Raw genomic sequence first — 14,461 nt, 5'->3', positions numbered from 1 at the left:
TAGATTTTATTATAGTCTAAAAGGAACAACATAAAGTTATTATAGAAGTTTTAAATGAAGATCAAATTCATTTTTACCATTTCATTTTCATTTACTTAGAAAACTACGCAAACATTTTATTCATTCTTAGTTTAAATCGCACCTGAAGCTTTTAGGCAAAATTTACATTAATAAATTTGATTTTATTATAGTTACTTAAAAAGACTAGAAACTACACAAAGTCATAAAAATTGTTGGTCGAAGCTGCTGCATGTGTTGTTCATGTGTTGCAAATGCCGCCCAAGTTGTGGCACTTCAACCTTTGCTGCTGTTGTTGCTCTTGCTGTTGAGTTAGCGTTGATTGAGTGCGCTGTAAATGTGGCTAACGCCCACATGGCTTAAGATGTGCTGTGGCAAGTTGCTCGTGGCAAGTTGCAAGTTGCAAGTTCTTCAATTCCAAACTGAGCGCCATTCATATGCATACATACATATGTGTGAATTGTTTTTGGGCACTCAGCTGGCATTTCCTGTTAGCCCAGCGGTGGCATTTAGCAGCTGATTGCAATTCGCAATTACAGCAACAAGTGAGTGCAACGTGCAGCAGGCAACAGACAAGAGGCAACTGGCAACTGGCAACTGGTTGCGCATCATCTGCAAATTAGAGAAGTGCTCGAGAAGTGAAGATTTGAGTTGGATGGTGCCCCAAGGACGCCCCAAAAATAAACTTGGGCGAGTTGTGCGCATTTAGGGGCTATAAATAAAAATGCGAATCGTGCAGCGTGCAACGCACAACTCACAACGTGCAACACACACAACGGTGGCAATGACGTCAAACGTATTTCGCAAACGAATCGAATGCAATCCAAGTGTTTTTTTTTCTGGTTGCATTGCATTGCATTTATCTCGCTCAGACGATCGCTCGCTACGCTCGATTGCTTGCCATGTAATTGGCTCTCGGCTGGCGACTCCAAATGCTCAGCCTGCAACTGCCACAGCAGCAGCAACAAGCTGCAACTGCTCTCTGTCTGTGTGTGTGTGTCTCATGCAGATTGGCAATTGTAGAACAAGAACACAAGAAGAAAAAAAAAGGCAGCAACAAGGCAACACTCGAAAGCGACTCCCTGCGATGCTGCTGCTGCTGCTGCTTGTTGTTGTTGCCACTGCTTGTTGCAAGTTGTAGCTGTTGGCTGGCAGCTGGCAGCATTGCATTGCCACCTCCTGCAAAACAGTTGTTGCTGTTGCTGTTGTCGTTGTCAATGTTGCTCATGTTTGCTGCTTCTCTAGTTGCATGCCCCGCATCTCTCCCTCTCTCCCTCTACCCTTCTCTTTCTCTAGTTCTTGCTCTCCCTCTTGCAATTGGACACGGCATTCGCTTTGCCACAGCTCTGACTTAATGTTGTTTGTAATAGCCACGTTCCGAGCGCTGTAATCATCCCCCCCCATCCCCCTTCTACCTTCACCCTCCCTCGCTCGGCACTCTCTTCATAATTGTTGCATGCCGCTGTTGCTTAGTTCTGCTCGCTGATCGCTGGCCAAACGATCGCTGACCACTTCGCCTGGGACAATTTAGCAAACAAATTGAATTCAATATGTTAATATAATTGCAGAGCTGCGTTGCCCAAGTGGCCCCTCCCCCTCTCCCTCTCCCTTCTCTTCACTGATTCTTCTTCTTCACTCCCGCAATGCGACTGACTGCAAAAGGAGGCGTGGCAGTGAACATCAATTGCAGCTTGCGAGTAAACACAATTGCAAACAGCAGCATCGTTATCGATATAATAACATTACAGACACGTTACAGCCTATCGTTATCGATAATTCCATAATTAACGGTTATCGTTATCGATAATTCCATAATTAACGCCTTTTCAGTTGTTCAGCTATTCATCTTGAGCAAACAGCAATGAACATGCAAACATTCAATAATTAGATCCCAATATCAATCGATCGATCTTTACAATTATCGATGACACCTTGCAGCACAAGCCTATCGTTATCGATAACCCCTTAATTTGGCTATATTTTATTAAAGTTACCTATAATTAAAGCAGCTGAATCAACATCGATCTTCACAATTATCGATCACACCTTGCAACTTTAATCAATAGTTATCGATAATGCGTTCCCATCTTCTTTAATTCAATATCGATCACATCACATTATCGAAGGATGTAATTTTCAACAAAACAACCTTTCATTCTCTAGTTACCACGTAAGAAACAACATTCATGCAATCTTCACTATTATCGATCAATGCAACAATCGATCGTGATCGATAACTCAATTTGCATGCTTGCTCAGCAACTCCCACTCAAGAAGCTTCTTTTGTTTTGGTGTCTGACTTCCGCATCTCGAATATCTGAAAATCGAATGCAAATGAATAATGAATAAACTCACGAGTGAATAAACTGCATAAATTTGAGTACACGTCGAGTGTCAAATAAAAAAAAGGCAGAAGCATTGAAGGGTGACTGAATAAAACGAGTGTGAATAAATGATAAATCCACAGCTTGACCCAAGGCTTAACCCATGTTGTCCATTGCGGCGTAGGCAAAAGCTTAACCCTTGAGCTTGAGCGTATAATGAGACTTTAATGGTTGCGGATAATAATAATAAGATACGCACTTGAGGATTTGCAAGCTAAGAATCGACAATTGAATAAGCGATAATGTTCAAGTACACTCAGTGAATGCACTCACACTCATTCACAATCGCACTCGTTAAACCGAATGACTTGGCAGACTTTGCAGCAGAGACGCGCTTTCGCTTTTCGCTCCTCGAGGCACAAAAGTTGCCAGTTGCGAGTTGCGCCCCCCGCAACAAGACAGAAGTGCGGCTGTTTGTGGCAGCTGCAAGTTGGCAAAACAAGAGCCAAAGGCAATTTGGAAGCCACAAGAATTGCAATTGCAATTGGAAATTGGAAATTCGAAATTCGAAACGAGGCCATTAGAATTTTCAACCGCAGAAATACAAAACAGAACATCAAGAGCAAGAGCAAGAGCGAGAGCAAGAGAAGTGGCAACTAGAGTAGCTGGTGGCATCTGCCCGGTGGCAAGTGGCAAGTGGCAGTGAGGCCATTGTAATTTCCGCCTGGGCAGCTCATTAAAGTCTTCGACTTGTTCGCAACGTTGTGGCAACGAACTTCCAACCAGCCAAGAGGCCAAGGGCAGCTCAAGATGATGGGAGGAGGGGAAGATGTTGCAAGTGCTGAGCAGGGGGAGGCATTTCTTATTGGTTCGCTGGTTTGCTGCTGGCCAGTTCAGTTAAGCGTGTAATAGACCAGCGGATGTTTTCAGCCGCAGCTCAGCACAACCCACTCAACCAAAAGGGTTCTTCCCACTCTTTGCTCCCCTCTTCTTCCCCTCTCCACTGTCGACTGTCGGCTGTCGGCACCCGCAATTAGCGAGTCGTCAAACAGCAGCAACAAAAATAGATTTGCACATTTCACCTAATTCAATTTGCATATTCCGTTTCCCGTTTCCAGAAAGAAACATATTCAATTTAAGTTAGAAATGAGAATAAGATAAATTCTAAGAACTAAAGGTAATTTAATCAATGTATGGGAAATCTTTTCCCAAATCTCAAAAGTACGATAGTATTCAATTTAAGTAAGAATAGAAAAAGTTATATAAATGCATGGGAAATCTTTGGGAATAAGATAAATTCTTATGACTAAAAATAGTTCAATCAAAGCATAGTCGTATTAAATTTAAGTAAGAATAAGTGAGAATAGAAATAGTTATATAAAAACAATCTTTAGGAATAACATAAATTCTGAAGACTAAAAATATTTCAATCAAAGCATGGGAAATCTTTTCTAATATCCCAAACTAAATCTGTTTTAAAATGCGATTTTTATAAAAGAAATTATAATTTTTATATGATATTCTTAGGAATAGAAATAGATATATAAAAGCATGAGAAACCTTTGGGAATAAGATTCTAATAAAATTCTAAGGTCTTAAAATAGCATGGAAAATCTTTTTCCAAATCCCAAAAGATATATTCAATTTAGGTACAATAATAAGTGTAAATAATAGAAATACTTAGGAATGTAAATAGATAAATAAAAGCATTGGAAATCTTTGGGAATGAGATAAATTCTAAGGTTTTAAAAATGGTGAAATGAAAGCATGGAAAATTTTTTTTCAAATCCCAAGATTTCTTAGAAATAGAAATAGATATAACAAAGCATAGGAAATCTTTTCGCAAATCTGTTTTAAAATGCGATTTTATTAAAGGAAATTATAATTTTTATATGATGAATATGAATTGAATTGAAAATTCCCTTAAATAACTAAACTCATAAAAATAGGGAACCAGAACTTTTAGCTTAACTTGAGGATCTAAAGCAGAACACGTTTAGAGTTTAATCTGAGCGTATGCAGTTGACAGCTCTTGAATCTTGAAGTAATCACAAACATCTGCGTATCTGCGTAAAACGCAAATAGTTTTCGCCCGAGAGACTTGAACAATAAATCTAGCAGCTTAAGTGAGGAAATGTAAAATTGTAAAATGCAGTCATAAAAAGGCAAACTTTAGCATTAACTGAACCGAACTGAACTGACTTCCAGAACTTGTTCTCAATCTCCGCTTGTTTTTTTTTTTATATGGACTACTTGCAGATGCAAATGGCAGCGAGGAGAACAACAACAACAGGCAGCAGAACGAGGATGTGCACTCTCAGTGTGCTGGCTCTTGGACTGGCGATGCTGATGATGCTGCCCTGCGAGGCAGCTGCTCGCATGGCGTTCGAGAAGCTGACAGATTACGATTTCGCTGGCACCACCTACTACAGCGTGAAGAATCTATCGCTCTACGAATGCCAGGGCTGGTGTCGCGAGGAGGCCGATTGTCAGGCAGCCGCCTTCAGTTTCGTGGTCAATCCGCTGTCGCCGTCGCAGGAGACGCACTGTCAGCTGCAGAACGATTCGTCGGCAGCGAATCCATCGGCGGCGCCACAACGTTCGGCCAACATGTACTACATGGTGAAGTTGCAGCTGCGCAGCGAGAACGTCTGCCATCGTCCTTGGTCGTTCGAACGGGTGCCCAACAAAATCATTCGCGGTCTGGACAATGCTCTGATCTACACCAGCACCAAGGAGGCTTGTCTGTCGGCCTGCTTGAACGAGAAGCGTTTCATTTGTCGCTCGGTGGAGTACGATTACAATAACATGAAGTGTGTGCTCAGCGATTCGGATCGTCGCAGCTCGGGACAATTTGTGCAGCTGGTCGATGCCCAGGGTACCGATTACTTTGAGAATCTCTGCCTGAAACCCACCCAGGCCTGCAAGAACACACGCTCCTTTGCAAACGCACGCATGGGCGTCTCCGAGGAGAAGGTCGCTCAGTATGTGGGACTCCATTACTACACCGACAAGGAACTGCAGGTGACCTCGGAGTCCGCTTGCCGTCTGGCCTGTGAAATCGAATCGGAGTTCCTTTGCCGCTCGTTCCTGTATCTCGGACAACCTCAGGGTGCTCAATACAACTGCCGCTTGTATCATTTGGATCACAAGACACTGCCCGATGGCCCTTCGACCTATTTGAATCACGAGCGTCCTCTCATCGATCACGGCGAACCCATTGGCCAGTACTTTGAGAATCAGTGTGAAAAGTCCGCCGCATCGAACTCTGGCAGCAACGCTGGAAACTCACCACCTGGCACACTGGACAAGATCGATACACTGCCCGTTAGCCTGGACACCATCGAGGATCCCAATCTGACCAACATGACGCGCAACGATGTGAACTGCGACAAGACCGGCACCTGCTACGACGGTGAGTACTTCTAAGTACTCAAGGGTACTTTATTATCTTCCCCTGACCACATGACTTCCTGATTTTATCTAGTCCGCTGTCTAGTCTTAATCTAGGAAGGGTATTTTATTACAATTCCTGACTTTCCAAGATCCTGATTAGTCCGCTATCTAAATTTGTAGTTCCACAAGTATTTCATTATAGTTTCTGATTTCTTTATTACCCAAGGGTATTTTATTATCTTCCCCTGACTTCCTGAGTTTATCTATTACTTCTTGACTTTCCCGTTAACCCATTTGCATACTAATCGCCACTCTTGTCTCCCACAGTCTCGGTACACTGCAAGGACACACGTATCGCTGTCCAGGTTCGCACCAACAAGCCCTTCAATGGCCGCATCTATGCCTTGGGTCGCTCCGAAACCTGCAACATTGATGTCATCAACTCCGATGCCTTCCGTCTCGATCTGACCATGGCTGGCCAGGATTGCAACACCCAGAGTGTGGTACGTATGACAACTAGTAAATATTATCCCGAACTTTAGCTAATCTTTGTACTTATTTTCTGCCTCAATTAGACCGGTGTGTACTCGAATACAGTTGTTCTGCAGCATCACAGCGTGGTGATGACCAAGGCCGATAAGATCTATAAGGTGAAGTGCACATATGACATGAGCTCCAAGAACATCACATTCGGCATGATGCCCATCCGCGATCCTGAGATGATTCACATCAATTCATCGCCCGAGGCGCCACCACCAAGGATTCGCATTCTGGACACACGTCAGCGCGAAGTGGAGACTGTGCGTATCGGCGATCGCCTCAACTTCCGCATCGAGATCCCCGAAGACAGTGAGTATTTCACTAATTTCCCTTCCCCTTGGAAATTCAATTAATTTGATTTTCCCTTCCAGCTCCTTATGGCATCTTTGCTCGCTCGTGTGTGGCCATGGCCAAGGATGCACGCACCAGCTTCAAGATTATCGACGACGATGGCTGCCCTACCGATCCCACCATCTTCCCCGGATTCACCGCCGACGGCAATGCATTGCAATCGACCTATGAGGCATTCCGTTTCACCGAAAGCTATGGCGTCATCTTCCAGTGCAACGTCAAGTATTGTCTGGGTCCCTGTGAGCCGGCTGTCTGTGAATGGAACATGGAATCCTTTGAATCCCTGGGCAGAAGGCGTCGTCGTTCCATTGAGAGGTGAGTTTTACTTTTAGTTATGGAATGAATTTGCCATACTAACTCTTTCCGTCTCTTTCCAATCTAGTCCCGCCAATGAGACTAAGAGCGAGGATCATATGAACATCTCACAGGAGATTCTGGTGCTGGACTTTGGAGATGAGAAACGTGAGTTCTTCAAGGCGGATCCCAGCACAGACTTCTCCAAAGGTAAGCAATCGATAACAACCTGATCTAACCTCTCTTTACTCAACTGTGCCTCTCTCTTTCTCGCACACTGCAGACAAGACTGTGACCATCATCGAGCCGTGTCCCACAAAGACGTCCGTGCTGGCGCTGGCCGTGACCTGTGCGCTCATGATCCTGCTCTACATTTCCACATTGTTCTGCTACTACATGAAGAAATGGATGCAGCCCCACAAAATCGTAGCATAAGTTTAGGCGCCGCAGTAACAAGCAACAACAACAGCAACCGCAGCGAAAGCGTAAACAAAATAAAACAGTAACGAAAAGCAAAAGCTGAAACAAAATAAAATGCACACACAGAGGAGAAAAAGGAAAACAAAAATCATACACAACAAAATTGTCACCTACACAAAAAACATACACACACACACAGACAGCATCTCACACACTCATTCGCTATGTCTATCTCTCTCGCCCTAAAGCCTGCACTGTGCACGCTGCTATTGTTGTCGCCATCGCTATCGTTGTCGGCACTCAGCGCTCTCTTTTGCAGGAGAGTTCCAGCAATGAGAGCACACACAGCGCAGCGCAGTAACTTAACAATTATCGCACATCGATCGCACTTTCGATATCGATAGCGAATGCGATTGCGATAGCGGACGCATAGCGCAAGCTGCCTGCAATTAGCTGACAAGCGTATATTTTTGTTTTTTTTTAATTAATTTACTATATATACAATTTATTTATTTATATTTATTTAGAATTAGAGAGCGTGAGATACTTCCAGATCATCGCCCAAGCCTATTTTTTATGCATACATATAAAAAAAAACAAAAAAACATATTATCTAACAATTAGTAGAAAAGCAACAACAAGAACAACAACAAAAATCAAATGCACTTTTATATTTATGCGTAAAATAAGAAGAAGAAGAACGCATAATGCGCGCACGTACTTTCTATAAAGTTACGAAAGAGAGAGCTAATCACAAAAACAAATACAGCCGCAACAAAACATATGCGACAGATAGAGAGAGAGATAGATTGAGAATCGAGCTTAAAGCTCAATCCGATCGTTCTCTTTTGTAACTTGTATAGAGACTGCGGCCGCTAACACACACACACATACACACGTGCAATCACGCACGTCTACTCGTACACGCCCAGCTAATTTTCCACTCATTACACACACATACAAACACACGCACACGCACATACTCACAATTATTTAATTTAAAAGAAAACGCAATGGAAACCAGCAAACTGATGCAATTTAAGCAAATACAAATACAAATACATAAATAACGAATAACAAGAAAAATACAGAAATTATAACAAGAGCAAAATGAACAGAATTTCATAGCGTGTACAATGAAATTGTGCTTAATTGTATTGCATTTATTTAATTTAAATCTATTTATGATAATAAAGAATGATAACACAAAACAAATATCCTAATACTATGTTTGATTCTTTTTTTGTCCCTTTTGTTCTTCTAGCAGAGCATTTGTTTTTGTAAATACTCTTTTACATACATACATACATACATATGTACATATGAGCTAGGAATGCATTCGCATTCTTTCTCTTTCTTCCATTATACATATGTACATATGACCATAAGCTACATAACTGAGCAACAACAATTTCCCAAGCTTCGCCGTTATTTCTCCCATTCGTATGCATTTTGTTATTGGGATTTGGAAAAATTTGCATTGTGCGAAATCAATTTTGATTTTCGTTGCTTGCAGAATGTTTGGCATCGAATAGTTTAATATTTTTTATGGTATTCATATTATGCTTACAAGTGGATTAAAAGCATAGAATTAACACAAATAAAAATTTGCAACAAAATATTTGTTTTCAAATTTGCTTTGTTCGCCGCACTGAAAAGTTAAGCTTCATTTTTTTCAGTGCAAGTGAAAAGGAACAAAGTGTACGCATTCTTGTACATGTTTACATACACATACACATATAATGGATGTGTGCATATTTGCTTTTATTTTTGTTGGTATGTACATAGATACATATGTATATGAGAGGGTTAGTGAGTGAGCTTTGAGCGAGTTTTCTTCCATGAAATTGACGGATTCAAAATGGTCAGAAACTTTTTTTAAGGGATTGATTATATTATCGTTAAGTTACATATTTAGATTTTCTATTTAACTTTCAGTGTGCAATTAATTAAAAAAAGGCAATAAATTTATTTAATTAGAAGATGAGTTGCTAATAAATCGACAGAGATATAGCGTTTTGAAAACGACATATGTATGTATGTATGTATGTATGTCGCTATGCCCTCAGTAACATTTTTTTTTAGGACTAATCCCGGGTTAGTAGTTAATATGTATAAATCTCTTACACTTTTTGAAATAGACTCACGATTTAAATATGATAAAATAATCTATCAGCAATTTCCAGTGTTGGTGATCTATCCACTATCTCATTAAACATGATATTTTATACAAATACATACATAATTTCCAATTTGTAAACGTTCTGCTTCGATTTAAGTATGATAAAGTCATCTAATGATAACTTCATTCTATGTACAAACATACATACCTACACATTTTTAATGAATTAAAACACGCCAGATCGAGTTAGAAAAGATTTATGTATAAATATAAATTACGGTTTACGTTTGCAACTTAAAACTATGGCTGGACTTCAGCTTGCACAATGGAATATGCCTAAGCCTACGATTCTCTTAGTCTGTGTATGTGAGTATATATACGAGTATACATATGTATTTGTATAGTTATAGATTAGTATTGCGCTGGACTCGGTTGTATTTTGTGGACGGTACTCTTAAGTAATATTGCTCGGTGGTCATCTCAGCTTTAGCGGCTCCACATGGGCGACACCGTGCTCGGGAGCTGGCGACTTGACGCTGGCTAGGCACGTCTCCTTGAGGGATTTTCCCGCTGGCCGCTTGCTGCACTCATCGAAGTAGCACTTCTCGACGTTGTGCAGAAACTCGACCAGGAGCTTGGCATCGCCACCATTGGGCCCGGCAAAGTATTCACACTCGTAGCCATGCTGCTTGAGATCCCGCACACAACAGTCGAGGAACTCGGCATTAGCCGAATACCAAGCATTGTGCCGCTTGAGCGGAATCCCCAGACGAGTGCGCACCACGCCCGTCAGCCAAGTGTCATCGATCCAGAAGATGGCCACGCGTTCCGCCTCCGCCACAAGACGCGCCGCCGTTGCCCCATTGGTGATGTAGAGCCAACCCGACAGATAGGCGGGATACAGGGCATGTGGATACTCCTGCCTGGTCACATACCATTTGTTGGCCTGATTGCGTATGGGCGGCTTGGCATCGAGCACATAGCCAGCCAGGAGAGTGCTGCTTGTGGCCAGCGCCGGGGCATCCACTTCTAGGGACTCCAAGTAGCGTCGCAGATGGAACACATCGTAGATGATGTCATCGTCCAGCTTGATAATGAACTTGCTGCGCCCGCTGCCGCATTCGTTGGCCGCCCAACGCAATCCCATCACATGCTTGTAGCTCAGATTGCGATAGTCCTCCACAAAGTTGCCCTGCAGCAGATCCCCGAAGCGTGTCTGTTCCGACGCCAGCTGCGGCTGTGTCACAAACTTTTCGCGCGGCGGCAGCGCTGCCAGCAGAAAGACACGCTGCAATCCCATCTCGGCCAGCTTGCTCTGTGGAATCGCCTGACGGTGAGCGGCACGCAGTGCATCGTGTCCGGCATACGAGGTGACAATGAGCACGGCTGCAAAGTGTTGCTTTTCCGTTATTGTGATCAATTCAAGTGGATTTCAAGTGCTCACCTAGCAATTCTCGCTCGGCACGACGACAAACGTCGCTGGCCAGCAGATACTCAAAGTTGCTCAGATTGAGCAGTGCACCAGGAGCAGAGGGGGTGATGACTCTATTTTCATCTGCAGCTGTGGAAGTAGTGGGGGCGGGCGGCAGATGAACGAGGAACTCATCTCGTTCATCATTATCGTCATCACGATGCAAATGATTCGATATGTAGCTGATGCACAAGATAATGATGACGATTAGCGATAACACAATTGGTAGCAATCTGCGGCCGCGCATGCGCATCTTCGAACATTACGCTACTAGTGTGTGTGTGTATTTCTACTATGTCGATGCTTACTTCTTTTAGTTTAGTAAACAATTAAGCGCTTTGTATGCAAACAAATCACAATTATTCAAAACTACATCACACACACACACACGCACCACTGCAATACCAACAACAATGTACTGTGTACTAATATCGATACACAGCGAAATGCAGCTCAACCAAAAGACAGCGTTATCGATATGTCTTATACGCTTGTGACGTCACAACAATCAATGCGAACGTTTTTCTATGAACCATGTTTTTCAGTTGACTATTTAAATTGGCAAAAATGCAAAACAAATAAATAAGCATGGAAAATTTTGTATTTATTTATAGTAAGTTAGTTGTAGAGTTTGCAAGCAAAGCTGAGTATCGCTATTCAAATAAATTAATAGTTGATTATTAAATATAGATGCATTAATAAATATGAAATGAAACGAATGTGTGTAAAATTATTAATTTGCTGTTTGCATTTATGAGTCGATTGTAAAAATATACTTGCTTATAGGACATTTCATTTCATTGCACAACGTATGTAGATAAATTCCAAACAATACAGAAATATACAAATAACAAGCGATTAGCATATTCTTTCAATCAATTAGTAGTTGTTGTTAGTTAGCTAATTTGTAGATCATAGCACATTTACAGTTTTCCTTGTTAAATTTAATATTCTCAATGATCTGTATTATTAGGAGAAAAACAAGTTTTCAATTGAGCAGTATATCATAATATAAAATCAAAGTATTAATATAAGCCAAAATAAAGTAAGCAAATAATAATATATTTAATTAGATGTATTTAATGTTGGCTAAAAGCCATAAACTATTATTTTATTATTAATAATAAATATGTACATATGTATATAAATTGCTGTTAAGTTTTCGCGTTGGTATATTTATAGTAGAATATTCATTTAAGCTTCTTTGGCGTATTTGACCTGATAAGCTGCGGTCACACTGCCAATAACCGTTGACTGGTTCGGTTGCTGTTGCAGTAGCACTTGAGTGTGAAATTCAGTTCCTGTTGTGCATTTTATCTTACTTTGTTTTAAATAAGTGACGTACAAAGAGCGCATCCAAATATTCAATAAAAATAAATAACTACATATAATGCTGTTGAAGCACCTGGCTCACTGGTCTTTACTTGTGTTGTGTGATTGTGTGTGTATGTTTTTTAAATATGGCGCGCACTGCGTTTGATGTGCAACGGGACTTTGCTCTCAGTAGCGGACTGCGCTCGGAAATTATTTGGGACTCGTAAGTTGAAGAGAAAATCTAATCAAAAACTACTCCAACTACTTGTAATTGTTTCAGCCTGTCGGCGCAACAGTCCGAGGTACTGAAACAAAAGATTACCAATATAATTTGCGAGTCAAATGCAAGCAAAAATGTCAAACAATTGGAGAGGCAGCGACAACAGCTCTTCGACAACGTTTGGAAACAAAGGATCTACACCAATGGCACACTGCTCTCCAGCATTATCTATGTGCTGGTCACTAGCGAAACGAATGCCCAGCTAGCACTGCAGTCCACCAGCTTCAGCTGTCATCCCGTAGTGCGCACCAGGAAATGCATTCAACCTTCGACGGGTAACCGAGACAGCAGTGAAAACTGTTGCATGATCTTCATCGATGAGCTGGGTCGCGTCTATCCGAACTGGTCAAGCTATCTGGGCAACAACTCGCTACCCAAGGGCCTGATGATAGCCCCTCAATTGGGCATCTACACATTTGGCGGCGCTGGCGAGGATCAGATGCTGCTCACAGTGCAAGCGACGCCAGCATCGTGTCTCAAGCAGCAACTGCTGCATGTGGGCGACAACATTGCCACTATGGGTGGTCTAGTGGCCACTGTGCCCGTGGCTGCCACGTTGGCGTTGCCAGTGGCGGCGCCGCTACTAATTGCTGCCACCGTGGTGGGCGTGTCAACGGCCGCCTACAGCACAATACGTTCGGTAGGACGTCTGATCGATCGTCGCTGGCACGCACAGTCCACATCGCTGCGTGATCGCGAAGCACGCACCAGCTGGCTGGGCGTGGCCGGAGGCGTGGTGGGTCTCGGCGCCACAGGAGCCACCACAGCGCTGACAGCATTTGCGAGCCGGGCAAGTTTGGGCACACAGCTGGCCGTGCGTGGCATCAATGTGTCGTCCGTACTGGTATCGGGTGGTGGTGTGCTCAACGGTGTTTTCGAGCTATATCTGAAGCTACGCGATGAGGAGCCCTTGACGCGTTACGATGTGCTGCAGGTGGCTAGCAGTTTGCTCATTTTTACCCACTCTGTTAACAACCTCCGCATCGCTGCCAAGGTCTCGAATGGCGCAAGTTTGCGCCGTGCTTTGCGACAGCAGACGCGCAAAGCCCTGAATCGCATTTCGCAGGAGTCGAGCAAGCTGCAAGGTGGCGGCAAGAAGTTTAAGCTGGACATTGTGCGCACTTTGAACGATATTCCCGTGAAGGAGGCGCTGCTGGGGCTGCACAAGCTACACTCACATCTCGCCCAAGGTGCCACAGTATTAACAGCCGTTGGAGCAGCTGCCGCTGGTTTGTTGCCCAGTTTTGTTGTGACTACTGAAGATGGGGAGATGCGTCTTGATGTGGAACAGTTGGCCGCCCAATTTGGGCTCAAGTTTGTACGACAAATTGGCAATTTGGGCAGCTTTATGGATGTGCTGGACGCCACGTCGCGTTACTACAGCGAGCAGGCAACACAGTTTCTGTTGCGCTTAACGCGCACTTTTATGGAGCAGCAAGTGGATGGCATTGATCGCCGGCTCAACACGTTTGTCTCCACCGAACTAGTGCTGTATCGTATCCTGATGCACTGCATCAACAATTATCAGCAGCACGCCGCTGACTTTCTGGAGCGACGTCGTCAGCACATTCTCGACGTGGTCAACAACTATTTCGAATCACTGCAACCCGATCCGGAAACGGAGCAGGGCCAGAGCAGGCGACACAATTGTAACGTCTGCCAAGGCATCTACTATGTGTCTACTTTGTGAACGTGTGCCTCAGAAATCAATTTGTCACTTAGAGATTAAGCTTAATTCCCACATTTTACTTTTGTTTGTATTAAAGCTGACTATTATTCTTGTCTTGTCATTTGAGCAGTGTGTTTCCCCTTCAATTAGCATTTAAAATCGTTTTGTTTATTCAAATATGGGGCGCATAACTGATAAGAATGAGGATTATCGATTAAGTTTCGATGTTTTTGAGATTTTTCAAGCTATCGATTTTGACGGT

General features: G+C 42.9%; 3 protein-coding genes across 3 annotated transcripts in view; 2 read left to right on the top strand and 1 right to left on the bottom strand.

Annotated features, from left to right (window-relative positions):
• LOC132796057 (uncharacterized) overlaps positions 1-8,560 on the top strand; it is a 50,645-nt gene extending 42,085 nt beyond the window's left edge. Inside the window, exons 4-9 of the mRNA XM_060807087.1 lie at positions 4,602-5,757; positions 6,066-6,241; positions 6,314-6,587; positions 6,650-6,944; positions 7,012-7,133; positions 7,207-8,560. Of these exons, the coding sequence (XP_060663070.1) occupies positions 4,602-5,757; positions 6,066-6,241; positions 6,314-6,587; positions 6,650-6,944; positions 7,012-7,133; positions 7,207-7,358 (2,175 nt within the window). The 3' untranslated portion in view covers positions 7,359-8,560. The remainder of the gene's footprint in view (positions 1-4,601; positions 5,758-6,065; positions 6,242-6,313; positions 6,588-6,649; positions 6,945-7,011; positions 7,134-7,206) is intronic.
• A 1,136-nt stretch (positions 8,561-9,696) lies between these two features.
• Positions 9,697-11,336, bottom strand: LOC132796072 (beta-1,3-galactosyltransferase brn). The gene is made up of 2 exons (XM_060807102.1): positions 10,910-11,336; positions 9,697-10,851 (listed from the first exon to the last, which is right to left on the bottom strand). The coding sequence occupies exons 1-2, from the start codon at positions 11,187-11,189 to the stop codon at positions 9,941-9,943; spliced, it is 1,191 nt and encodes a 396-aa protein (XP_060663085.1). The 5' UTR covers positions 11,190-11,336; the 3' UTR covers positions 9,697-9,940.
• Positions 11,337-12,179: 843 nt separating this feature from the next.
• Positions 12,180-14,325, top strand: LOC132796062 (uncharacterized). Its single transcript, XM_060807092.1, has 2 exons — positions 12,180-12,473; positions 12,531-14,325. The coding sequence occupies exons 1-2, from the start codon at positions 12,397-12,399 to the stop codon at positions 14,218-14,220; spliced, it is 1,767 nt and encodes a 588-aa protein (XP_060663075.1). The 5' UTR covers positions 12,180-12,396; the 3' UTR covers positions 14,221-14,325.
• The last annotated feature ends 136 nt before the right edge of the window (positions 14,326-14,461 follow it).

The sequence above is a fragment of the Drosophila nasuta genome, chromosome X (assembly GCF_023558535.2).
Source record: "Drosophila nasuta strain 15112-1781.00 chromosome X, ASM2355853v1, whole genome shotgun sequence".
NCBI lineage: Eukaryota > Metazoa > Arthropoda > Insecta > Diptera > Drosophilidae > Drosophila > Drosophila nasuta.
The sequence above is the reverse complement of the archived record's forward strand: the minus strand, read 5'-3'. Positions and strand labels throughout refer to the sequence as shown.